The sequence below is a fragment of the Aythya fuligula genome, chromosome 8, assembly GCF_009819795.1.
Source record: "Aythya fuligula isolate bAytFul2 chromosome 8, bAytFul2.pri, whole genome shotgun sequence".
In the NCBI taxonomy this organism is placed as follows: Eukaryota; Metazoa; Chordata; class Aves; order Anseriformes; family Anatidae; genus Aythya; species Aythya fuligula.
Window position 1 is genome coordinate 6,473,580 of NC_045566.1, and position 27,232 is coordinate 6,500,811.

The 27,232-nt window shown below is 41.8% G+C and overlaps 1 protein-coding gene across 1 annotated transcript; it reads left to right on the plus strand.

Annotated features, from left to right (window-relative positions):
- The first annotated feature begins 290 nt into the window (after positions 1 to 290).
- On the plus strand, positions 291 to 26,631 carry NRDC (nardilysin convertase). The gene is made up of 31 exons (XM_032192235.1): positions 291 to 613; positions 4,622 to 4,943; positions 5,129 to 5,210; positions 6,081 to 6,234; positions 7,945 to 8,018; positions 9,436 to 9,531; positions 10,394 to 10,516; positions 11,463 to 11,520; positions 12,482 to 12,555; positions 12,750 to 12,819; positions 13,199 to 13,276; positions 13,736 to 13,856; positions 13,938 to 13,996; positions 14,627 to 14,681; positions 16,054 to 16,158; positions 16,450 to 16,573; positions 17,094 to 17,180; positions 17,826 to 17,945; positions 18,702 to 18,753; positions 19,926 to 20,076; positions 21,153 to 21,280; positions 21,606 to 21,768; positions 22,453 to 22,484; positions 22,782 to 22,920; positions 23,390 to 23,437; positions 23,797 to 23,849; positions 24,461 to 24,544; positions 25,255 to 25,345; positions 25,657 to 25,773; positions 26,008 to 26,097; positions 26,382 to 26,631. The coding sequence occupies exons 1-31, from the start codon at positions 291 to 293 to the stop codon at positions 26,577 to 26,579; spliced, it is 3,471 nt and encodes a 1,156-aa protein (XP_032048126.1). The 3' UTR covers positions 26,580 to 26,631.
- Positions 26,632 to 27,232: the final 601 nt, after the last annotated feature.

The following is a 27,232-nucleotide window of genomic DNA, read 5'->3' on the forward strand; positions in this document are numbered from 1 at the left end:
AGCGGGGCTCTGGGATCCCCTCTGCCTCCCTCCCTGCCTTCACCCCGCTGCGCTCCCCCCATCGCCTGCTTCCCCCCCCTCTTATCCCCCCCCGATGGTTCCTCCCCACCCCCACCAATCACCGCCCGCTCCGGCCACGCGCAGCGCACGGGGGCCTCCCCGTTTCCCCCACGTGACGCCGCGGCGGGCGCTGACGGGACGCGGGGCCGGGGCCCGCCCAACCGCCACCGCCACTTCCCGGCGGGGCGGGAGCAGCCCGCCTGGCAGCGGGGCCCGCCGGCCGGCCGCGCATGCGCAGATTCGCGGCAGCCTTCGTGAGGAGAGGCCGGGCGGCGGCGGCCGGGACCGGGAGCGGGCCGGGGCCGGGGGTGTCGGGGGGGCGGCGGCTGCCGCCGGTTCTCGTCAGGGCCCGGCCGCTGTGGGCGGCCATGCCCGGGAGGAACAAGGCGGCGGGCGGCGGCGGCTGCCCCGAGGTGCCGGGGGGGCAGCAGGCCGCCGAGGCGGGCCGCGACGCCGCAGGCCGCTCACCTCACGGGGACGAGGAGGAGGAGCGGGGCGCCAACCTCGGCGACCCCGACATCGTCAAATCGCCCAGCGACCCCAAGCAGTACCGGTGAGCGCCGGGACGGGGCTGGGCGGGCTGGAGGCCGGCTCCGCTGCCGGTGAGGGCCCGGTGCGGTTCCCGTGCCTCCCCCCTTCCGGGCAGCTCGGCCCCAGGAGCGCTGATCCCCAGCGGGAGGCGGTTGTCGGGGGCGTCCCGGAGCGGCGCCGAGCTGAAAGCAGGCTAAAACCGGCAGCAGCGGAACTCTTCCCATATAGAGAGGTTCCAGGCTTAATTACAGCTGTAAGCGGAGACCCTGCGCTGCCATTTTGGTGGTGTTTTTGCTCGGTGCTCCCATCAAACCCCCAGGAGCACGGAGAAATGTCCCGGCCCCAAGCAGCTGGGCCTGGGTGAGAGGCTGCTGAGCGCTGCAGCCGGTGTGAGGCAACCCTTCTCCGAGGGATGCTGTAGGCAGGTTACCCAGCCTCTGTGAGATGTGCTCTTCTAGCTCTACCCTTCATAACACCTCCACTGTCTCCCCAAAGCCCAGCCTGGAGCTGAATTGTGGACTCGCAGTGACACGGGCTGTAGTTCCCTGCTGGCTGCACGGGGGCTGTGCCCATTGGCTCTGGGGAAAAACTTCCTCTGTTCTGGTCCTACTTCCCTGCTTCTTCCTCCCCGTTTCTGCCTGCCTCCACTGCTGGCATTCTCGCTCACGCTGCTTTGCAGGAGGTGTTTTCCTGCGGTTTGTAGCTACAGAGATTGTCAGGTTAGGAAACTTGTGCCTTTGCTACCTGGAATGGCAGTGTGATGAAGCTTGGGAAGTCCACTGAAAACTGGCAATGTGCTCTGAGGCTCAGGAACCTCCTCCACATGCAGGGAATTGGAGAGCACATTTGCATGCAGCATAGAGTAGACAAATACCGACATCTCTCAGATATCCTGCTCTCTGTACTTAACAGACGTTTTTCCAGCTGGAAGCCAGGAGTCGCATCTTTTCAGATTGATTTCTGTGTATGGGAAGCGAGCCTTGCACAGACACAAATGTCTCCCTTAGGAAGACAGCATTGCTAAAAGTAAAGTATACCTTTGTGTTCCAAACCCTCTAAGTAAATTTAAAGATGAGATTTAACGATGTATATACAGTTTCTCTCCTCTGTTCTTGCATTGGTGTTGACGTATGCTGCAGGCTGTTCACAGTTGATTTAATTTCTCTCTGTGAACATGGATCTTAAAACAACTTCTCACTGAATTACCATCTCAAACACACCATTCATAAAAGCAGAGGAATTCTGACAGCCTGCAGAATGTATTCTCAAAAGTGGGTTTGCTGGGGCAGAAATGATCATAACCGAAATTGCTTCTGTTGTTGGAACAGTCTCTCAGAGCTAAGAGTGGGTAGTTAACTGGACTTTTTCCCAAAAATTGTTGTATTTAAGTTCATCTTTATATGGGATTTCATGAGTTTGTATTGCTTGTTTTGTGTAATTTGAAAAATGAAGACATTTCTCTAAGTGTTCACTGTGCATTATTACGTATTTCAGTATTTTCCTAACTGCCTACCACTGATGTAAGAAAGTATCTCAGTGTGAGAACAGCAAGCTATTCCAGCTTACCCAGGATGTATCTTTAAGAATTTGACTTTTATATGTCACAGATTCTTTGTATCAATGTCTGTACAGTCCTTTTAAAAAGCAATGGGACTACGCTTGCTTCTCTTGCTACATGTGAATGCGTTTTTCTTACTGCATTTTGCATACTAATTGATACTTCTGTATTGATTACACTTGTTTTTTTCCATTGGACTGAAACACGGAAAAAGAAAAGAACACCGCTGTTAGTTGGTGCCTCTGCTCAGCACGGCCCCAACTGTTCCAGGTGCTCCTTCAGTGGAATCTGAGACACTTTGACAGCAGCATGGTTAAAGTGTTACCGTGCTTTCCGTGCTAACATGTAACACTGACAAGCCTGAAGATGAGTAATGTCAAATTAGTGTTGCCTGCTGCCTTAGTTTAATGGCTGCTTGGGGAAAGGAGAAATAAGAGCCTCTGGTACACCTGGCTGTGCAGCTTTATGGCAGTCCTTGTGGAGGAATAGCACCGTAGTGGTTGTTCTCTGCCTTCTGTGCCTGTACTGACCCAGGGAACTGAGTGCTCTTTGTGGGATGTGGAAGCTGAGGACAGCTACGCATGGAGGTGCAGAAGGTGCTGGGCCTGCTGGAGGACATGCTGTACCTGCGCTGACTTGCACCATCTGGGGCTCTTGCTTGGAGTTCTCCAGAGCCTGAAGCACCCGAGCACGCGGTGCATCTGGTTTGTAGGGCCCTTGCTGTATGCTCAGGAGTGCTGCAGCTGCATAATGAGACGTAGGGTACGAGCACGTTGCTATTCAGACATTCCAAACGTGTGGATGATTGATCTTGTACCCAGACATCTTAGCATGGATCTGGTGCTATCTGTGCCTTCTGCCGTTAATCGCAACATCTCTGCACATTAACACTGCTGTGGGTTAAAGCAACAAGAAAGCAACTGTGCTTTCATGTGGTTGGATCAAATTCATGCTGTTCAGTGTCCTGCGCTACACGTGGTGGGTGTGTTAGTCATTCTGAAACCCTGGTCCAGAGTGGGTGCTGTTACTTCCACATCTGAGGAGCAGTCACAATTCCTGAACTCAACACAACTCTTAAATGTTTGGTCTTCAGCTTTTTTCGTAGACTTGATAGTCTAAGAAGTGTGATGTGTAATCATGATATTCTCTTTACTGCTTTCACCCATATATTTCCTTGTGAAATTCAGCTGATGGTGAAGCGCTCCGTGCAGCAGGTCTGTGGGCTGCAGAGCTGTAGCAAGTGTCTTGCATCTCTGTTCAAGAGTGAAGCTTACACTGACTTCAGATTTTGAAATGAAATACTGATAATAGCACACACTCTTACTGGTGCAAACTTTGAAACTACATAACTATAGCAGTGCATGAAACAGGAAGGGAGAGCTTTTGGGAACCGTGGATTTGGAAATCAAAGAGCACACATTTCACTTTTCATTTGCGTATTTACCCTGTAGCTTGATCTGCAAATCTACTTTGAAATTTCTGCTGCTGAGTTAAAACAGTGACCATGCTGTAATGTTTTCATCTGACATAAACTTACTCTGCTGTTCAGATTTCTCTGGGAAGGCGGGATGAGCCCGTGGGTTAGTTTTACACCACCAGGGTTTAATGGATCGGATACAACCAGTGTTAGGTTGGATCAGGTATTTTCTCGATCCATAATTCCTTTGTTTCTGCAGCGCAGCAGCTCTCAAAGAGGGTGCTCCACCTCACGTGACAAAATGTGGCCGTGTCTATTCCTGATCTGGCATGAACTTTCACTGCTGAGAGCTCTGGTCAGGCAAAGTATCAGCACTAACTGTCATCAGCCTGAGGAGCTGTAGAAGGGTGCTGGATAGGGATTTATACATACACGTGTACATACCTAATTTATGTAGGGATGTCCACATGTGGATGTAAACACAGAGCTGTGTCAGTTGACTCCTGATGGCAACCCACCCAAGTCACTGTGACTTTTGAAGGCTGGGGAGATTTCTCCTCTCTAACATGTGCCCGCAAATCTGCGGATCCCATCTGATGGAAAGCATTCATAAAATCAAATAAAATTGAGTCTCCAGGGCCTGCTTAGAGGCAAAACCAAAGATCTTAATTCTGTCATGTAATATATGTTCACAAGAGCCTGCCAAGCATAATAGGGTGCTGAAGTTTGGGTTTGCCTATTCTGAGTACATTAAGCTTTCTCTAACCAGGTGCTAGTAGCTCAGATATCTCACAGAGAGAAATAAAAGCCCAATCAATGTCCTTAACTGTATGGGCAGAAGGGCTTCTGCTGCTATCTTGAATTGCTTGCTTCTTTCAGCTGCTACATATCAGAAGAGTATTTTTGCTTTTCCATTCTGAATCTGCTCACCTTCTTAGCTGCCCATATTTCATTGGGAAGTCTCAGTTGAAGATGGGAAATGTGGAAATTTCTGTGCTTCTGAGAATTTGGATTTGGGAAGTGAGTGCATTCATTGCAAACAATTTTTCTTTCAGGTATATCAAACTGCAGAATGGCCTGTGTGCACTTTTGATTTCGGATTTGAATTACTTGGAGGGTGCCCCATCTGCATTGTCTTCGGAAGAAGAAGAAGAGGATGGTGATGAATCTGAAGAGGAAAGTGATGAAGATGACGACGACTCTGGAGCTGAGATCGAAGATGGTAGAGAAGGGTTTGATGATGAGGACTGTGATGAGGGGGATGAGGGTGAGGACAATGATGGAGATAACGAGGATTTCAATGATCCCGATGACAGTGAATTAGAGGAGCTAGCTGAAAAGGAAGAGACAAGAAAGAGAGGCTGTACAGAAAAGCAGGTATGTATTTAAAGCTATAGAGTGAAAAAATATTACATACAGAACCTTCTTGTGCTCTGAAACCTTGTGATTAGGCATTCAGAGTCATTCTTTTTATTATGCCTGTCCTGATTGATTTACATGTCTGTCATTTTCCTAAAGTATTTCTTGAAGCAGCTTTTACTGAGACTGTTGTATTTTCTCAGTCTGCAGCAGCCCTTTGCGTCGCTGTTGGCAGCTTCTCTGATCCCGAAGATCTGCCTGGATTAGCACACTTCCTGGAACATAGTACGTATCTGCCTCTGTTTCATCTTCCCCAGCTGCAGTGCAAAGTTAGGGATATCTAGCTCTGGATGTCTATGGCATTTTTAGTGCCAATTCATATTTCAGCTACCTAGAATTTATTTTTATTAGTTAAATAAATGTGTTTTTATAAAAATACTGATGTAGTCAGGAACTCTTAATGTGGGAGAGGGAGTCTCATTCCCTTTGGCAGGCTGTGCCAAATGTACGCTTTTCTGTTAACCACTAAATGTGGGGATGAATGCTGTGAAGTTTCTGACCAGACATATCCATAAAGGCTACTTGTGACCTATTGAGTCTGGTCATACCTAGAAAGGCGCTGTCTATTTGGGCCTTCTGCTAAAGGCAGGTTACTCTATTTATTGGACAGGTTACTCCAATTATTGGTCTTCTGTTAATTGCTAGAGGAGTGTACCTTCAGTTCTTGCATATTTTATTTAATTTTGATGTTGTTCTGAAATACTTTGTGTTTAAAAAAAAAAAAAAAAGGTATGTTTTAGCCTGGGTTGTTGCAGATGAGCAGTAGAAATGGCGCTGAAGTACAGAAGATGTAACTTGTGTTTCTTGCCGGGGGATGGTTTGTCTAATCACACCCTCAGGCTGTTTGTTGGCATCGCTGGTTCCAAACCTGAATCTGGCATCTGCTATGGTCTTCTACGTCATGTTCAAAAATGATGTGAGAAGTTAGAATTCAATTTAGCCTTGGATTTGGGCCCTGTCGAAGTCAATCCCTGCAGGGACCGTGTGTTAATGCCTGCTCGGAGCTGCTGTGTCAGCTGGGCTGGGGGGCTCCTTGCTGCAGTGAGGACTAACAAATTCATGTGGTCGTGGTAATTTGGGTGATTTTCATTTCAGTGGTATTTATGGGCAGTTTGAAGTACCCAGATGAGAATGGGTTCGATGCGTTCCTGAAGAAGCACGGGGGCAGTGACAATGCTTCAACTGACTGTGAGCGGACGGTCTTCCAGTTCGATGTGCAGAGGAAGTACTTCAAGGAAGCGCTGGATAGGTAACTGCCCGCAGGTGCTGGTGGTGTGTGCGTGTCCCTGGTGGTCAGTTCTTTATTTTGGGGCTGGCTGCTGCTGAACTTGTACTACAGAGACCCCACAGGGACTTGTACTACAAAAGAGGGTACCAAACACAGGGAAATAAGATTTCCTTGTGGCTATCTGACTGATGTTGTAGTGCCTGCGGTAGCTGCTGTGTGGTTACCTAGGATCCGTTTGCAAGTCTTACTGCAAGCTCTTTGTCTTGCCATTCTTAAACTGGTGGCTTTGATGAAGTGAGAAATGTTACCCAGTGCGACAGCTGTTTGGAGGGGAGGTGCCCCCAGAATCCTGATGATTCATCTGTTGAGTATCTGTCCTGAGTTTGGGGTTGGCTTTTGATTATTTTGTTTCCAAGTCTAATCTATCAAGATGGGTGGGAGGGTAGCCTTGAGTGTTGTGGTATGGTGTACGTGCCTCAAAAGGGTACATTTAACCCAATTCTGATTATTCAGTGAAATGTGGATCTTTTGGGGGTGAAGTACTTACCTTGCTCTTTTGTGCTGTGAGGTACATTAGGACAACGCTGCTCCACCTGTCGGAGTGGTTTCCTTCCATGAGAAGAAATTGTTCATTCATGAGGCCATGTCAGCCAAATATTCCTGATGCTGTGATTTAGCTCAGGAGGAAAGTAAGGCAGACTCCACTGTGAATTCACTTTGATCAAAATATATTTCTCTGATGAAGCCAAGATCTAGTATTTGCACATTTTGCCAAGTATTGCCTTAATCTTACTTTATTAGGCTAAATTCAGTTTTCATTCACAGATTAGTCCAGGCTTTAGGTGTTTGAAAGTGAGAAAGAATCAAAAAATATAATTGCAGTTGGTCACAACAGCTCACTTGGTGTATTGGAAACATAGAAATTAGGAGTTCTGTCAGCTGTGGGATAACATACAAAGAAACTAAGTGGATGTTGCTGGTGATTTCTGCTTATTCAGTCAACTTGGGAATTAAAGAAAGATATTACATTTCAGTGGTCTTTAGTTTAATTGGTTCTGTAGTCATAGAACTCTGTCAGCAATGTATTCCTGCTAACATTTTGCTTCATCAAGTTCCATGAAACATTGAAAAAATACAAATAAAATAGAAATAATAGTTTGTCTAGCAGCCTTCTGCTGTCTCCATTCACTGCAGACGTGTCCCTTGCCATTGATCTGCTCTCTAGGGGTATAGGAGAAGAGATGTATCTGCAGGTGTCTGAACATTTATGGTAAATGAAACTGTAATGGATATAAAAACTTATGTTTCTGGTCATAAATCAACATTTCTTTTTATTTGGAGTTAGGAAGAAACTTCCTTGCGGTTATGTTGTTCGTAACGAACAACAGGATTTTTCTGCATTTTCCCTCTGAAGCATCTGATACTGGCCACTGTTAGAGCCACAATCAGACTAGATGGATCACTTGTCTGATCTGGTGTGATTGTTCTTGGGATGTAAATGCCCTCCTCCTGCACAGCAGCCTTGCCCTTTGCTTTTTGATGCTATCAGAGAACTGGCTTTTATCTCTCCTTAAGACAATACACTCCAGAACTGCATAATTTGTAGTGAGGCACACAACTTTATAAACTAAAAATAATAGATGTTGAGTTTAGTTGTTGTGGTGTTTTGTTGTTTGTTTTACTTTATCTTAAAAAACACTGAGGAAAAGCACATATTTTTCTCTTTCATAGGTGGGCACAATTCTTTATTCACCCGCTAATGATCAGGGATGCAATAGACCGAGAAGTTGAGGCTGTAGATAGTGGTAAGAGTTTCTTCTTCTGTGCGTTTACATCTTATAAGACCTATTTTGTAGCATTGCTTATTGCTTCCTATTTGGGATTACCTTTCTGAACACTTCAGTCAAGTTCATCTAACTCAACAGAGAAATTAAACTCTTGGATCTCTTCTTAACTTTCATGGGTACCAGTGGCTATTAGAGGAGAAAGACTGAGCATGGTGCCATTACTGATAGAGCTTACTATCTTATTTTTTGTACTGATAATTAATAATTCTAGGTTATTTGGCAGTAACTGGTAGGACAATTACATAAGCATGTGTGTAGTTTTTAATGAACAACATGCCTGTAGCTCCAGCACAGCCCCAGTGCTCCCTCCAATCCTATGTGTTTGTTATTATTAATACAGTAAGTCTGTGTGATTGTACTTGTCTCATTCTCCTAATGCCTATAATAACTACAAATTTGCTTCACAGAGGGAAGTTGGCACAGAAGTGAGTGGAGTGCTCACTTGATTTTTTTAATACATAATGAATACTTACAGACTGCCTATAAAAGCTCGCTGCTTTAGAATAAAAACCTGTTCCTGGCAGATACACTGACTGGTTCAAATATGGTTTCGAAGTCTTTTTTCTCTCTGATTAAAAAAAAATGGGCAACTTGATCTTTGCATTTAACTAAGTGTCAGTATAAACAAGGACCTGTCTTGTGATTTAAGGTGTAGTTTCTTCAGCAATTTAAGCTAATTTATGCCTTCACTTGCACTACCTTCATCATGCAGTTTTACTCCTTGGCTTGTACTGACACTGTAGCAGTGAGCTGTCAGGTAACTGTGTCATCTTGAACTGGCTGCAGAATAACCTGACCAAAAGAGTTTACAGCTCTGCTGTGCATGTTTCTTACTACCAGAAGAACATGCAGTTGGAGAGGGTAAGTTTTTAATTTTCAGCAGAAAATCCCTTATTTGGATTAGTGTAAACTGCAAAACTTCATTTTTGAAAACTGTCTTGCTCAGTTTTCAATTTCTCATTTCATTATTATGCTAGAAGTTACTCCTTGTGTTATGCAGGAGGAACAGATTTGTAATTGATCTCTGGCTTTTTGTGCAGGGCCTGAGTGTAGAATATTGATGGCCTTGTGTTCCCATTAAATTTAACAGATTGAGAACATTCAGACAGGACAGGCTGGGGCTTTATATGCTTTTCCTGTTTATCCCTTTCTTTACTTCTCAGCAATGAACTACATTTTTTTCTCTTCTCTTTTCTTGGCTTATTTTCATTACTGCTAGCAAGTCTTGTTTCTTATCCTATTTCACTATTTCATCATCCATTAAAACAAAAATATTCCAGGCTGCATCTATGTTTTTTGTTTTTGATTTTGTTTGTTTTCCCCATGGGAACATGACCTCAAATTTTGATTCATGCCACTGCAAAATCTTTAACAGAGTATCAGTTAGCAAGACCCTCCGACGCAAACAGAAAGGAGATGCTGTTTGGGAGTCTTGCCAGGCCTGGACATCCTATGAAGAAATTTTTTTGGGGTAAGTTCTGAATTAAAGTTTTAAGTGGTTAAAATTTTAAATACTTTATAAGATGCACTAACACGAGCTGTCTTATCACAGCAAGCATTACCCTTTCTCAGAAGTATGAGAGCAATTACTCATTTCACAGCAAAGCCATTGGGAATAAAAGCAGCTGCTTGCTTCTTAAGATATTTTTCATTCTGGTACTGCTTTTTGCTGATGTTGGAGCTGGGTTGCCCTAGGCATAGAGTCACGTAACTTTCTGCTAATGTAAAGGCAGCGTTCTCTGAGTCACCTCTGTCTTGTTTAAGCTTGTTTTTGCTATTAAAAATCCATGGATAAATAACATATTCCTGGATTTTAGTCTAATGAGGCTTTTCAAAGTAAATAATTCACTGTCAAGGTTGCAGAAGTAGACCTTCAGTCATGTGAGTGAAGGGAAGCTTGTTCTTCCTATGTAGGGCAGTAGAGTCCCTCTGAGAACTCTCTCACTTTCATGATGCTGGTGGGTATATAAATTATAGTGGGATGAGTAATAAAGATGGCCAGCTTTGAAATGTAGATCATTTTTTGAAAGTTGTGTAGTGACATATACGAAACATCATTTTTTCCCCTCCCCTGCTCTGCAAGTTCCATTGGCAAGCTGGTAACAGACAATGAGCTGTATAGTACACGGTATGTGTGATCTGATAATACAGGAGGACTTTGCCTTCTCTTGTCCTAGAAATACCAGCTGTCCTAGAAACTGGAAAAAAAGTAAATTTTGGTTAACATTCCTCTAACTCCAGATTTCTCAGTACTTTTAATATGCTCACCATGACCAGGAGAGAAGAAATTCTCAGTATGTCTGGTCTTGACTAACCACTTTTAACTTTTACAGGTAATGCAGATACGCTCAAACATGAGCCTAAAATGAATAATATTGATACCTACACCAGGCTGAGGGACTTCTGGCAGCGCCATTACTCTGCTCACTATATGACTTTAGTTGTCCAATCTAAAGGTAACGTCTGTTGTTCCTTATAAACAGGCTCATTGCTGCTCTTGGGGTAGTGCTCTTAGAACTAGTTCAGCTTTAGCCCAAGCCATGCTAGTGGATTATCCTGTCCTGCAGTAGGTATTTAGATGTGGATTTTAGCCTGGTTTCCAAATGAAACAAGACTCCAGCAATTGTGCTCTTTTATTACCATCCTGACACTTCTCGAGAAGTTTTTAACTAAAACTGATGAATAAGTTCCATATAAACTCAAAAGGTAAAACCTTAGTTATATTTAAAAGAGAAACTTGTGGGACTGTAGAGTCAAACCACTGAAAATGACTTTCCTTGCTGGGGCTCATTCAAGAGAGGTTTTGAAATAACAGACTGGGAAGAAACTAGGAAGTTTTTTTACTCATAGACTGAAAAATTCTGTGCAAATAGAATTGTGTTTCAGCAGAGAACTTCAGACCTATGGGTTATTTCTGCTGAGACGAAAGGAAAGAAATTGCTTACAAGTTAAGCGGGTAGTGTAGAGTTGTGTTGAAAATAAAGTTGTGTAAGTTCAAGTTAGGTTTGTGCTTAGGGGTTTTGTTGAGAGCCTAAAACTTATTGCAGTTCCCATCCGTGAAAACTGCTTTATATGTACTGGACATAGGATGATTGGATGCGTCTAGCAAGTACGGTTGATTTTTCAGATCCCTAAGTCAGTAATTCTTGTTCGCAGTCACACCAGGTACTACCAGAATTTAAATCCTAGTAGTATCAGCCCCACTTTTTGGAATAGTATACAAAAACAGACATAGTGAATATTAAGAAATGACTCAAACCAGTTTAAAGCTTATACTTTGCAACTTTGCAATTTTAATATGTACTGACTTGCAGTCTCTTTAAAATAACTGGTGAGATAAGATAAAAAAATTGTCTTCAGGAAATTTCAGGAAATTAAATTTATTTTTTATTTCCTCAATAGAAACACTGGATACATTGGAAAAGTGGGTGACAGAAATCTTCTCTGAGATCCCAAATAAGTAAGATTTTTTTGATGCATAGAAGTATTAAAAATTATAAAATTATCTGTGCTTAAAATCACAGGGCTTTTCATTTTTTTAAATCTCTTACAGAATATGTTAAAGAAATTAACATTTGTTTATCCTTATCCATAAAAAAATAATGGCTAATTCTGAAACTTAAAGACTGCTGTTTAATTGTTTTGAGGAAGATTTTGTTTATGCATAGTAATCATTTAACTTGCAAGCTGTGTGGTGCTAACTTGCAGCAGTGTTTGTTTAATTTGTGCTCACTCCTTGATTTTACGATAAATCATTTAAAAGTAGATTATCATTTCATATTTCTTATTTTTGCTTTGTGTCAAAAATAATTAGAAACAAAATAAGATGATATCTTGAATTTAAATGTTGTCATTAAGGTGGCAACTGATCAGGACTTGATTTTTTTTTTTTAATAATTCACCACCATGTGCTATATAAAAAGAGGTTTCTGCAAAACCTTAACTTGGAAATAACTTTATTCTCCCTTTCATTTTCCTTTGTTGCTTGATGTTTATTTCTGTGGTGCGTAGAAAATGCTCCTGTAAAAGTCTAATGCTATGCGGAGACATCTGTCTTTCTCACCCCTGTCCTTCTCTTGCTCCTACTGCACAAGACAATCCATCTTGAGTTTCTTACTGCGTTTGCTTTCCCAACAGGGAAAGGGAAAGCCAAGCTTTTTCTTGTTACTGCCTTGGAGGGAAGGAGAGGGAGGAGTTGACAGGGTGTCTAAATCTTGGGTAATTGCTCTGTTGTGTTGGCAGAGTGCAAGTGAATGACAGGGTTCCTTCCAGTTTGGCTTGGGTGGATCCTGCATTGCACCCTTTGTTAAGGGCCATTTTCTGCTTGTCCGGTGTACCGCCTCTGTGCTGACGTCTGGTGATTATCTCAGTGTAGCCTTGAGTCTTTGCCAGTAACACCACACTTTAATTTTGCTTTCAAGTGGTTTGCCCAAACCCAGCTTTGGCCATCTGACTCAGCCTTTTGACACACCAGAATTTCACAAGCTTTACAGAGGTAAGTAAAATAGATCTGTTTGAATATTTTGAATACATACGTTCATATTTCCTCTGTGTTCTGAAAGGATCTGTGTGTTTTGTAGAATAATTGTGTGGTTCTGAATAACTTTTAACCATTCTTTCTGCATTATTTAAAATTTCCTTCCTATTTCTAATCATGTATTTATATTCAGTAAATTTATTTCTGTTTAGTTGTTCCAATCAGGAAAGTTCATTCATTGAGTATCACCTGGGCCCTTCCACCACAAGAACAGTATTACAGGTAACGTCATGTTGTATTTTCCTTCTACCATGTTATCTTGTGAATAATTTTACTGGATTTCACAAGAAACCGAAGAATCGCATTTATTTGTGTTAGATTACTTTGGTTCGGCTAGGAGAACATCTTTAAAATGAACTGAACTGATGCAAATGCGGTTCTTTTTATAAATTGGTGCACAACTGATTTAACGTCATTCCTCTCTGACTCATATCAGTCATCATGTTCTGAACTCCCACATCCGTAGCTTGTTATCCTAATGCTACCTGAAAATGTAATAATTGTCGTAATGAAACTGTATTATAGCTGCTCGTACAGTGATTTGAATTCCTCCTTTAAAAAGTATTACCTCTTGGCATTTAATTTTTAAATTTTCTTTTAGAGTGAAGCCTCTTCATTATATTTCCTGGTTGGTGGGACATGAAGGCAAAGGAAGTGTTCTTTCCTTTCTCAGGAAAAAGTATGTATTTTTAAGCTTAGTAATTAAATGCTTTGGTATGATTAAAATAAAGGCAAACTATTTCTCACAGATCCTTCTTTTTTTTTTTTTTTTTTAAATATATAAAGGCGGGTCAAGTCTGCCTTTTTCTGTGAGCATTTTGTAGTGATATTCTTTAAATTGATGATAGTCCCAAGTGAGAAGTAAGTGGTTTCTGGTTTGTGGTCTGTGGATCAGTAGCATCTGTGACTGATTTTTAAGAGATGTCCCAAAGGTAACTCAGCTTTTTCTTAAATTAAATTAAAAAAATGTTTTTTCTTAAATTCTGTATCCTGAGGTTCACATCTTTATCCTGAAAAACTTTGTGTGACCTGGTAACAAATTGGAAGCCACTGAAGTAAAGCTATGATATGCTAATTGTAACTAAGCTTAGATAAAGCTGAAATGAGTAATTAATAAGTGTCTTTAATTCTTCCACAGATTTTGGGCTCTTGCATTATATGGAGGAAATGGTGAGACAGGATTTGAGCAGAACTCTACCTACTCCATCTTCAGCATTTCCATAACTTTGACTGATGAAGGTTACAAGCACTTCTATGAGGTATGTTTTTGTAACTGTGACTTGATTTGGCACTGTTTTCCTAATGTCTGGAAAGAATAATCTGTTCCTTTCTGTTTGCAGGTGGCTCATGTTGTGTTTCAGTATGTGAAGATGCTGCAGCAAAGAGGGCCAGATAAAAGGCAAGTGGTTTGCCACTGCATCAGCTATTGGCAAGACCATTCCTCTCCATTAGCCTTTTATTTGTAGCATTTATGTGTTTTGGTGGGTTACTAGAGTAGAGCTGGTTGGTCAGTAGTAAAGCTTGTCAGTACAAAAGTTAGTCAGTAGAAAAGCTGTGTGGGAAACGTTACAAGTATTTAAGTTTACAAATGAAGTTATTAAATGTTCATGGTTGTTTCCTTGTGTTTTTAGTTTGGTTTATTGTGATCAATTCCTAATTTTAATAAGGTGAACTAGTTGTATATGTAGGGTGTGGTTTTGCATTGATTTAAATAAATTTTGTTGAAAATCTGTGGAAGTCCGTGGTGCTCTGATGTTAGCCTTTATATTAATTTGGTATCAGTATCTGACTCCTTGTAGTTAAGTCTCTGCCTGTTCGGAAAATAGCAGAACTTATTGCTAGTTGTGAAATGTCCTTTTGGAGGTAAAGGAAGTATGTGTAAGATTGCTTCTAAGTCTAGTGCCAGAATGAATCACTGCAGAGAAACTCACCCTTGATTCCTTTCCTAGATGACTGTTTTTTTCAGTTTCTCAATAATGCTATGAAGTAGTGGAAGAAATCCACTTATTCTCTCCTCCCTCATTTACAGAATATGGGAAGAAATCCAGAAGATCGAAGCTAATGAATTTCACTATCAGGAACAGGTATTCATCCACTGTTTTCTGTTGGCATATAGGTAAAGCATAAACAGGATATTTTTTCATTTAAATTTTGAACTATGTTTTCAAAGTTCTGTATGACTAGAAACGGATTATGCACTTAAAATAATGAGGTTGTTTTTCTGAAATAATTGTCCTCAACAAATTGGGTTTTGTTTTTTGTTTTTTGTTTTTTTTTGGTCATCTACGTAGGCGCTCTTCAACTTCCAGTAATCAGACCCTTTTGTATGAGGTTCTGTGCCCATTAATAGAGCTCTGCCAACTGTCTGGTGCTTTTCTGTATTTTTTCTGTAATTTCTGTTGCTATTAAGCTGTTTTTGCACTGCTGATTTCCAGGAACAGAAAAGCAGTGTTGTATGAAAGGTGTGGCTAGTGACCTGGCCTCACAAGGGCTAAGATGCTAATGATCCCCTTGTCTGCTCTTAGAACAATACACAGATAAATTCGGTTTTGTGTTAAGGCTTGCTTGGCATATTAATATAATAGTTATTAAAAATCTTAGCTGTTTCTATTAAAGATAGAAAATGAAAAAGCAAGGAATACAAATTCTACCAAGGTAACTTCATTTTTTTCAATGTTGCTAAAACTTTTGGGAAGACAAGTCCATATATTCTATATATGGCTTGAAAACATCACTGAATTTTCTTGGTTTCTTTAAAGTACACAGATGCAGGAAGGACAAAAAAAAATAGGAAATATTGGAAGGAAATATCGGAAGAGTTTCTTTTCTTTCTAGATACTCCAAGTCCTTTCAGACACTTTTAAGATCTGCCAGTCTGCACTGAGCATCAGGATGTTAGAAACATCGTTTTTAGCAAATCCTTCCATCTGTAACTCTGCCTTCAAAATAGCATATGGAGGATATTGAGCGTCTTGAGTGGCCTTTGAGTAACAGAGGAAAGTGGTATTTGCAAGTGATACAGACAGCAGGGACCACTGCCAATAACCCTAAGTAATACATAACAGAGTAGAGGATTTTTCTGCTAGGAACAAGTTTCCACCACTTGCCAAGTGCATTTTTTAAATGTGGTGTTTTGTTTTGTTTTTCATTGCAATACAGCTTTTATGAATTTGTTAACAAAATGGAATTATTAAAAAATTAGAACTGCCTGTCTTCTAGCAAAAGCTTTCCCCAGCACAGTAGTTTAGGTAAATAGGCATGAGTAGAAAGATATTTTAAAAGCTCATTTTGTAATCAACAGAAAAAACACTCTGCAGATGTTCAAAATGCACAATTCAACAATTCAAATGGTTTCATTTTTTTTTGTGTGTCTGACCGATCAAGCTCTGCTTAAAACAGAAAATCGGTATTTTAGTTTTCTGATTATGTGAAAAATAGCTTTTTGTTTGTTTTTAGACAGATCCAGTTGACTATGTGGAAAACCTCTGTGAGAACATGCAGTTGTTTCAGAAGGAGGATTTCTTGACAGGAGACCAGCTTCTGTTTGAATACAAGCCTGAGGTAAATGTTCTTTAAACTCTGATTACATGTTTTGATGTAGGGAAAATACAGGCATACTGTATAATATAGGCACATACAAGCATGCAATTAGGCATATTGGTGGCACAGGTTTTGTACTAATTGAATCACTTTTTATATTCAGAAAGCACATCTCTTCTTCTTCTTTTTTTTTTTTTTTTTTTTTGTAAGTTTATGATGTCTTGTTCTTCATACGTTCAGATTAAGAAGTCTCAGCTGGGTCAGGCAGAGCCACAGTTGCATTTGAACTGAAGTGTTGTCTTGAACTTGCAGATCATTGCTGATGCCCTTAACCAGCTCAGTCCTCAGAGAGCCAACCTCGTTTTGCTGTCTGCTGCCAATGAGGGCCAATGTCATCTAAAGGAGAGGTGGTTTGGAACACAGTACAGCGTGGAAGGTAAAACAGCAACAGAAACATAAAGAATGTGTGATGTATGCATTAGAGCTATTAAAAGGGTGACAACACAAAATGCAACCACATGGAAGCAGGGAAATGAATCCTCAGTGCTAACTTGACTTCATCATCAGTCAAGTACTCTGTCCTCCTGTAATTGTTCTTTGTTTAGTGTCAGTTGATTCCTGCTCCCTGGTTTACAGTTGTAAGGAGGCACTTGGCTGCAATTCAAGTCCTGAACAGGGAAATGAACACAAACAGTGAAGGACAGGGTGGCTTGGCAGCTGGGTTACTAATGTGGGCAGGCCTGATTTAATTTTGAGTAGGACTGCTTCAGTCCTGCTCCAAGGGAGCTGTTAGGAACAGATTTAGAAAAAGTCATGATAAACCAGGTGACATGAAGAAACTCTTACAATACTGCAAATGTTCATAGAGACAAACTAAAAGATGAGATGATTTGTCTAGGAAATAGGAAAGCATTAGCCTTCCTGCTGAACTAAATGCATTTCATATTTTTTAATAGATATTGACAAGTACTGGAGTGATCTATGGGCCAGTGACTTTGAATTAAATCAGGATTTACACCTTCCAGAAGAAAACAAATACATAGGTAAGGCACCTGAGCATGAATTAAATCTTCCCCTAGTAATTTGTTTGAGTTTAATGTGGTTTAGAAACAATCTTTAATTCCATCTGAACATCAGCCTGACTTTGAAAATTAAAATATCTGGGAGCTCTGTTCACTTGAATTTCATTTAATGCTCTCTTATGTATAAATTTGGGAACTGACTTTTTCTAGTACGTAAACTTGCATATCATACAGCTCTAACAGATCCCACAGAATCTGTGGACTGTGAGAGTTAGCACAGAACTGTGGATGCATAAATAGAGGAATTTTATTTGCTTAATCCTGCTCGTTTTGAAAGTATGTAAATAGCATCTGGCTTTGTCGCCAAAAACAAATAAAATACAAACCCATAATTTACAGCCTATATAGAACATTACCATTTCTGCGTAGCCAGTATTCTGATGTGAAAACTGAAAAATGTTTTTCATTTGGTGTTCATTTGGTCATTCATTTTCAGTGCTGTGAAACTCTAAATGTTCTTTGGGCCCAGGGAAACATATGCAGTCATGTATAATGTAACAAACTGGGAGGGGAAAAATGTATTTTGCTGATAAATTTGCAGGCTTTTATTCATATAGCCTGGCTGTGTCTGACTTCCAGTTTTGGTTTGTTTTTTCTTTTTGTTAGCCACCGACTTCGCTTTGAAAGTTGCTGACTGCCCTGAGACAGAATATCCAGTCAAAACACTAAGCACACAACAAGGCTGTCTCTGGTACAGGAAGGATGATAAATTCAAAATCCCTAAAGGTAAATGAATGCCTTCTCTAAGAATAGGAAGCCCCTATTTTTACCAGCTGGAGTTTATTTCAAGGAAAATAACTCACAATAGTCTTCACCATTTATACTGAAGTGTTTACTTCCAGCTCTTCCATGGTCCTTTTGATATATTTATTAGCTACGATAAAAGAGAAGCAGGTAAACTACCTTGCAATAAAGAAACCCTGCTGATTACTTAGATTAAAAGGTGGAATCACTGAAAAATACTGGTTTCTTCTACTGTCTGTGGACAGAATTTGGCATACAGAATATGTTACTGAGACAGGGGCTTGAGAGGAACTTGAACATCGTAGAAAAAACTTGTAGTTTCTTCTACAGAAAGAGAAAGCTACAGCCTGCCTTTGAGACAAATGTGGAAAATATTTTGCTTTTTTCAAGCAAATTTTTAAGCAGAATGTCATTATTTTTAGAGTCTGTTAAATGTATGTTTTGTGGAATTTTCTTAGAGTTGTTTTGATTTTATTGGCCACACCACGTGAGTTAGTTTTCTACCAAGTGCAGCTTTATGTTTGTTAATATTTGGTATTTTTAAGGAAAGCTTTTGAAGTGGAAAAGAGAAGGCATTTGATGATGACTTAATAAAAGAAAAATATGTTCTTATAGCTCAATGACCATTTTCATCAGGCTTGAGTTGTGACCAAAGAATAACCTGATGGATATATATCACTTTGGAAAGCTGTCCCTTGTTATACAATTGCTCATGTAAGTCTCATTTTTCCCCACCAGGTTATGTTCGTTTCCATCTGATCTCACCGTTGATACAGCAGTCTGCAGAGAAGTAAGGATTACATTATTTGTGCATAGCTTGCAGTATAACTATAGGCCCATACATATTGAAGAAACATGAAAAGAGACTGATTTTAAACTGGAACAGAAAATTCCAGTTCCTTTTCTCACCTTCTTGCACTTTCCTTCTAGTTTTTTTCTGCAGTTTGGCAAGAGTGGTTTTGCAGCAGGCTGTTGGTTACTGTAGCAGAGAGGTGTGTTTGAGATGTGGTGTGTTATTCCCCAGCGCAACTGGAAAAAATAATGTAACAGCAGCAGGGTGCATGCCAGAAGGAAGTGTTTAGAGAAGGAATTGGTCCTGAAAACTGCACAGTCACGTCTAAACTAGTGACCTGGCAGCGTGTAGGAGCAGGTGAAGGGACTCACGGCAGCATTTAGAACCCTTTGGTCCTCAAACCTCAGGGTTGTAGCTCTGCCCATGCTATGCTTTTGCTGATCTAGCATTGCTATTTGTAACAAATTTCACAGCAGTTTTATCCTAAGCCGCTTGAGACCTGCAGGAAGAATGTTTCAGGAATGTCTGTATGAATCTGGTTTCATCAGGGCTTTATTAGTTTGAACTTTGAATTGGAATCCAGGCAATAACAAAAATCTGAAAGAGGACAGGACAGCAATTTGCACATTGCAGTCCAATTCACTGTAACTTATTTATTTATTTACGTCTTGATAGACAATGATCTCATTACTCAAGTCTTAAGCATAGCAGAAGCTTTTTCAGAAAAAAAAAACAGAGACTGGCTATCCTCCATTCCTTTACACAAAAGTGTATCCTCCGTTCCTTTACACAAAGTGTAAAAATCTATTTTTTTTTGTGATTATTCAACATTTCAAGCATTGGCACATTACTATGTGTCAATGTGTCTACTTTGAAGAAATCTAAAATCATGTGAAGCTGGAATTTTATTCATTGCAAAGAATAGTTGAATGTCAAAATAATTTTTAGTAGTGTCATGTGCATTCTGGATGAAGGGAAATTTGCATTTTGTATTTCCAGATTTGTTGAAAATTGGTTTTGAATCTCCTTTTACTTAAGTATTCATTTCTCTTAGAGAATTTCTTTTGTGTACAACCGAACTTGTTGGCCTTGATATTTTTTCCTCCTTTTATTCTTTCATTTTTTCTTTTTTTTTCTTTTTTTAATCCTCTGCTCTTTTCTCCCCACAGCATAGTATTGTTTGATACGTTTGTAAACATCCTTTCCCACAATCTTGGTGAACCAGCTTACGAAGCAGACGTCGCTCAGTTGGAATACAAGCTGGTAGCTGGAGAGCATGGCTTAATCATTCGAGTGAAAGGATTCAATCATAAACTACCTGTAAGTACTGCTGATCTTCTAAACACTTTTATGGATGCTTCTTTTCTGCATATGTGCTTTTTCTCCTTGCAGCTGGAGCTTGGCTGGGTAGACCTTAGAATGTTTAGATGGGGCATCTTAAATGGGAAACTTGTTTCCCTGTTCAAATACATGAAATGGCAGCAAATGCTCTTTCATGGCTTACATATATTTTATTCACTTACAGAAGCTCAAATTACTGACTTTTGCCTGGCTTAAGAGAAATCTTCCTTTAAGTAATAACTGGATCTCCATTTAGACTATAATAGCTTTTCTGTTAAAAAGAGAGATGAGTCTCCCATATTCTTTTAGAGTTAGAGCCTTGCTGTCAACAAGCTAAGGCTATTTGCATGCTGTCTGGAGAAATGTCTGAAAATAGCTTTGTTTACAATTTCATTTTGGAGATACAGATTCTGAACACGCTTATTTTGGATGCCATTTTTCTTTGTTGGGTTGTTAGGACTTTACAAGGATTGGGGGATCCCTGATCCCATTCTGTGAACGCTGGCCATGTAACACCTGGTAAGCACAAATGGAGAGAACATACAGATGGAAGAGCAGAGAACCACCAAGCTTCCTTAGGCTTCCATTGCAGGGCTTGAGTGGAGCTTTAACAGGACTGTCCATCATCTCTCAGACCTGTTAATATGAGATATAAAAGAAAAACACAGAGATGTAAATAGCATGCTCCAAATATCCTTTTTAATCACAAATGTCACTCTGTTCTGATCTCATTGTGCTGGCCAGTGATAAAAAGAAAAACTAGAACATCAAATCAGTAGTGTTGGAGTCAAAGGCTAGGTTTGTTTCAGTAGAATGTGGAAGCTCCTCTTGGTTTGTAATACTGAGCTTACTTCATTCACTGACTAAAAATGCTATCCTGTGGAAACTGTAATTTGGTGTATAATTATTTAGTGAAAAGCATCTAGCAGAACTGAGGAATGTGCTTTAGTAACAGTGGCTTTTGTGTTGATCAATGGTTTTTTTTAAATTATTATATAGAAATAAGTTTAAATCTGTCATTTCAGAAAAATGACTTTAAACTGTTTTCTTTACAGCTTCTATTTCAGCTCATCATTGATTACTTGTCTGACTTCAGCTTTACTCCAGCAGTTTTTGAAATGATAACGGAGCAGTTGAAGAAAACATACTTCAACATCCTCATCAAACCCGAGACTCTAGCCAAGTGAGTTCTGGGGGAGGGCAAGAGGTGGCTGTACAGTAACTGTTCACAGTAAGTGTGGGGTTGAGTGGATGAGCTCAGAAATCGCTGCTCTGAGCTCCTGGAGATTTGTTCCAGGGTTAGCGGTCAGACTGGATGCCCAGGTAGCTGCCGTTCTGGTGCCACCTGCAGCCAACAGCAGGTGCTGAGGCAGGGCAGGGTGAGCCCATGGCAGTGCACCTGGGTGCCATCCCCCTGTCTCCTGTACGTTCCTGGGTCAGAAATGGGATCTCCTGCATTAAGCAGCTGTTGATGGCTTGTGGTTTTGTTTTCCTTTCTTGCATTGCAGGGATGTGCGTCTGCTGATCCTAGAACACAGCAGGTGGTCCATGATAGACAAGTACCAAACGCTGATGAACGGCCTTTCCATTGAGTCCCTCTCCTCCTTTGTCAAGGCTTTCAAATCGCAGCTCTTTGTGGAGGGTCTCGTACAAGGAAACTTCACGAGCAGAGTAAGTACAGCTTCAGGAGCTGAGCTGCACTGGAACTTGTTCTGAAAATGGACTTAAACACAGCTGCAACAGCTCCTAATGCTCACCAGCAAGCTGACTGCCTCTTCTGTACCAACAAACCAGAGGCTTGCTGGTGCAGGGCAGCTTCATCTCCAAAAACTCAGGAATGCTCATGCATATGACTCTCTGAGGGGTCTTCATAGCTGCCCACTTATTTATTTATTTTATTTTATTTTCAGGAATTTGATTTAAGGGGAAAATGTGATAGAAATATGCCCTGCAGCCTTTTCCCCCCATTGCCACCATTCTGTATAGTTTGATGTAGTACTGATATTGATAAATATTGTTATTGATTTATTTGATATTGAGAAATGTCCATGGTGGAGCTGATGTCCGTGTAAGCTCCTTTTGCACTCCTGTGCACCCCTGTAGGTCCTGGTCAGTTTTACTGTGTCTCTTCCTTGATCCTTCCCGGAGCTCCAGCTCTGGTCCCAGAGAGGGGCCCTTTGTGTGCACCCTTTACTGTGGCATTGGCTGTTGCTGTTCCTCAGGCTTCTGCATTCTCCTTGCAGAGAAGTGTTTTAAAAACAAAAACCTGACCGAAGACTCTTTTCTATTTTGTTTGTGGCTGTGAAATGGGGCTAATAATTCTCTTATGAATAAAAATTGTATTTTCTCTCCTAGGAAGCAAAGGATTTTCTGAATTACGTTGTTCAGTGAGTATCTGACTCCTGCACCATGCATGTGGTAACTGTAACTGAAGTCAGGATTCTTTTCTGGAGAACGGGGTTGGGGTGGGAGCAGTGCAGACGTTCCCTTCTCCCTCCCAGGGTACAGCGCTGCTGGCAGTTCAGGAGGTGACCGTTGCTCACAGCATTATAAGCAGGACGTTGTTCTGGTGTGGGGGTGGGGAAAGCAATGTCAGTGTGAGAGTGTAAATGTCTGGGTGTTGGGCTGGTTTTGGCTGAGACGTGAGCAGGCGTCTGACACTTTGCTCTTTGTGCTCCCTTCAGAAAGCTCCAGTTCGCTCCCCTGGCCCACCCCTGCCCTGTGCAGTTCCGGGTGGTGGATCTGCCAAATACACACCTGCTCTGCAAGGTGAAAACTCTCAACAAAGGGGATGCCAACTCTGAAGTGACGGTGTATTACCAGGTACGTGTCAGCTCTGTGTGTCCCTCTGGTACCTGCTGGTGCTGTAGTGTTACGTAGGTGTCAGCTGAGAGAGGTTTCTGGACAACGATGTTACAGAGTGCACCAAAACCCTGCATGAACACAACACAACCCTTGGCCCTCCTGGCTAAACCAGGTGTGCTCTCACTGCATGTGGCACTTCCTGAAGGCAGCACCTTCCACTTGTGGCCTTGTTCTTGTAGCCTGGCGTTGTGCTGTGGTTATTTCCTGGTGTCCCTACACTGAGCTCATGGTCCTGGGGTGAAACCCCCCACCTCGGTCCTGCAGGCAGTACTGGGCCCCCTCAGAGACCAAGCATTTTTCGGTTGTCCCTGCTGTGAGATGTGTTTAATGCTTTAGTGCAGCTGATGTACGTCACACTTGTCACCTTGAGCTGGGCTGCAGCTTTTAACTCCATGAAATCATCTGAAATTCTTCCTTTTCTTTGTAGTCAGGTGCCAGGAGCCTAAGGGAGTACACCCTGATGGAGCTGCTTGTGGTAAGTTAGCCGTCATGGCTCACAACCCGTGACATTTCTGTACCTGCAAATGGTGCTTAGAGCTGAGATAAGGCCTGGGGGCTCAATGGTATGAAGGGGGGAGCGTGTGCCCGCTGCTCATTCTCATCAGACTTCTGAGCGTTTGGGACAGGATACCCAAACGGCTGCTGGGGAGGGCAGCTTGGAGCAGTTTTCTTTACTGACCCAAAGACAGAGACCCTTCTTCATTCAGCGGGTGTAGCTGGAAAGGCAGCAGTGCAGTTTTTTCCTGTGTTGGGATTTGTGTTTCTTGGTTGAGCCTGAGGGGCAGCTGCAGAGGAGCATCACCCCTGCCATGACACATCTGTGCTTTGTTTCAGATGCACATGGAGGAGCCCTGCTTCGACTTCCTGAGAACCAAGCAGACCCTTGGGTGAGTTCAGCACTATGCTTTTGATGTTCCCCAGTGTTGTTATCTGGAAGCCCTGGAATTAACCCTTGCAGTGGTTAATTCCTGCCTTGTTGCAATGGGAACAGAAACGTGTAACCCATTAAAGCCACAGGCACCCATTGACACCAGCTGCAGCTGAGTTGCTCTGGAGTCCCATAACAATTGGTGTCTGCCACTGGTGTGTTAACCTGGAATTACTCAGCACAAAGTTGTTCCTTCCCCTCCTAAACCAGCTCGCTGTTCCCCAGGGCTGCTGCCATAGCAGCTCTGCGGTGGCAGGACTCCCTCAGAGGCACCTGGCCGCCCCACAAAACCGGAGCAGGGGAACAGGCCTTTCACAACCTTATTGTTGTGTGTGGTAATTCCTGCAAATGAGTTCAGAAGCAGTTACTCCGTCAAGCTTAAAAGGGTTTCCCAAAAAATGAGAAGACACAGAAGTGTATTGATGCAGGAAATAATGGGAATAAGACTGTTAAGAATTTGTATGAGATTGTTGGTGTAGTACCAACACTGTTTTAACTTATCCCATATCCTGTAAATGAAAATTTAATTGTTCCTGTGGAATGACTTTTTAATTTATTTATTTTTTTTAGCTATCACGTGTACCCCACCTGCAGGAATACTTCTGGGATCCTTGGCTTCTCAGTCACAGTAGCAACCCAGGCAACTAAATACAAGTAAGTGTGTAACTGTGGCTGCTGTAGACTAAGAAAGGCTTCACTGCAGGGCACTTACAGCACGTGGCTTTAGGAAGTGGTGCTGAAGGAGGAGGTCAGCAGCCCTTGTGTGAAGGCTGTGATATCTGGGCCTCATTTGTCTCGTGAGGTATCAAACTACGTGTGACCATGTCTACGTGTATTTTGTGGTGAATTTATACAGCAGCCAGCTGAGAGATTTCATTTAACCGTCTATTTGTTCTACTGGAGCCAATGACAGCTGACTTCAGTTGGCTTTTGCTTGCACTTTTGAGTGCACCCACTCCCATTCAGAGTTTGTGGCATTAACGTTCAGCTGCTTCAGGCCACCAACTTCTGCTCTATTCATGTTGCAAGGCTGAGGGCGGCAGCTGGGGCCTGACAGCACCCTGCAGCGCGTGCTGCTGCTGGGCATGCTGCAGGCCCTGCACCACGCAGCTCTTCCTCTTGTGGCTTGGTTATATCACATCCCTGGGTTTGAACAGGACTCAGTATAGATAAAAATCAGAGCACTATTTTTATTCCTCACTATGGGGGAAAACAGAAATGGTGGTGTTCATAGATGTGGGAGCTTTGTTTGTCCTGCTGCAAACATTCCCTTGGTTGAGGACTGTTCTGCTACCTTATCTCTCAGTATTTTTGTTGTGTTTTTTCTCTGCCTGAGCTGATTTAATTTTTTAACTCTCATTTAGTTCTGAATTAGTTGACAAGAAGATAGAGGAGTTCCTTTCTTGCTTTGAGGAGAAAATCAAGCATTTAACTGAAGAAGCTTTTAGCACCCAGGTAAAAGTCGATCATGAGAAGTTTTTTCCTTTAATTGCTGACACCTAAAACTGAAGGCTTCGGTTACACTAAGCCAATATTTTTCTGAGGTCCCAAACAAAGGACTGACCTTTAGGTCCTGGCTCTTGCTGCATGCAATGCTCATTCTCTAAATAGTTGCCCCTGGACATTTCCAGAGAATTTTGAGAACAACGAACTGTCTTGTGCATGCCATTTGGGTTTTCCTTTAACTTCAGTGAAAGGTGGCTGATAGATGTAAATTGAGGTTGTTGAAACCTGTCAAACCTTTTTTTTTTTTTCCCTAAATATAGGTTACAGCTTTGATAAAGCTTAAAGAATGTGAAGATTCCCACCTTGGAGAAGAAGTCGACAGGAACTGGAATGAAGTTGTGACCCAGCAGTATCTCTTTGACAGGCTTGCCCGTGAGGTAGGGAGTTGCTCATTGTTGTCAAGCGCTGCCAAACTGAACGCTTGCATGAAGCTTTTTGCAGCAGTGTTAAACACAAAGCACAAGTAGCTGGTTTTATGCTATTAGAAACATAATGAAGTAGAAATATGCTATTTTTAAAAGGTCTAACAGAATAGCTGTTGTAGAGAAACCATTTTTATGTTTAAAATGACGTGAATTGTCACTGTGCTATTTAAAACCTCTGCGTTTCAGATTGAAGCTCTGAAGTCTGTTACAAAATCAGACCTGGTCACTTGGTTTCAAGCTCACAGAAGCAATAACAAGAAAGTGCTCAGTGTACATGTGAGTATTTCTCGTTAGCTCTTTGTTACCATCTTATGACATGCCAGGCTTTGATAACCTCAGAGGGGTTATCCCAGTAAGGGATGGCAGAAGTCACCTTGTCTAACCTTTCCTCTGGTTGTTAGCCACACTACTGGCTTTGTATTTCCTACCTGTCTAACTAATACTGTCCTGTAGATTGCATTGAAGTATCTGCATTTAATTTTCAGGGCAGATGACCACTGAACGATACCCATATTACAGCATCTTAGAGCCAAATTGTTTTATGTTAACTTTTTTTCCAGGTGGTTGGCTTTGGAAAGCACGAAGGGGATGCAGAGGTTACAGCTGTCTCAGAAGTACAGAATTCTTCATCTGGTGAAATACCTCATCTTATTTTCTTGCCCCCATCTTCCCTGATGACTAACGTTACTTCCATCAAGGACATCAAAGCTTACACATCAACTCTCAACGTTCTCCCTTACCATAAGATCTTAAAATAAAAATGACATCGTGCCCTGCAGTAACGTGTAATACAGGTGCTTTCTGCAACAACCAGTCCAAACCTATTTATTTCTATTAAATCAGGGCTGTAGCGTTAGCTGGGACAAAGCAGCTTCCCTCAAGCAGTCCTCAGCCAACCTTCCATTAATCCCCCACGGTCACACCAACAAGGCAGCGCCCTGAATTCCAGCTGGAGAGAAGGGTGAGCGTCCCCTGCCACCAGAGAGATGCTGCGTTCTCCTTTCCAGCTGGCTGAAGGTGGGGGCTGCCTTTGTGCGCACACAGTCCTGGGCATCGTTCCTCCAGTGCTGTAGCAGTTAAGAGCAGTAAGTACGTCTTCTCCCAGGAAGAATGCTGTAGTTCTCCTGCAGGAATTACAGTGGGGGGAGGGGAGCACCCCAAGGCTTTAACTTCATGCTGCTTTTTTTTTTTTTAGTTTTTCTGTATGTCCAGAATAAACAAAACTGAGATGAAATCAAATAAAAACCAGATTTAACTGTGTAAGGCAAAATAGTTTGATTGCTACAAATAGTTACTTACTCAAACATAACTTCAAGCTAAATCAGAGAAAGGCAAAAATTCCCCAAGTGCCAGGCAGTAGCAATGCAAGGCCAGTGTAGTTTCCAGAAACACTCCTGTGGGTGCTGCAAAT

Excerpts from the sequence above, each read along its gene's own strand:
- NRDC (XM_032192235.1), top strand. The coding sequence starts at position 291 with ATGCGCAGATTCGCGGCAGCCTTCGTGAGGAGAGGCCGGGCGGCGGCG. Across the intron at positions 614-4,621 it reads AGCGACCCCAAGCAGTACCG|GTATATCAAACTGCAGAATG; the intron begins GTGAGCGCCGGG and ends TTTTTCTTTCAG. Across the intron at positions 6,235-7,944 it reads TTCAAGGAAGCGCTGGATAG|GTGGGCACAATTCTTTATTC; the intron begins GTAACTGCCCGC and ends TCTCTTTCATAG.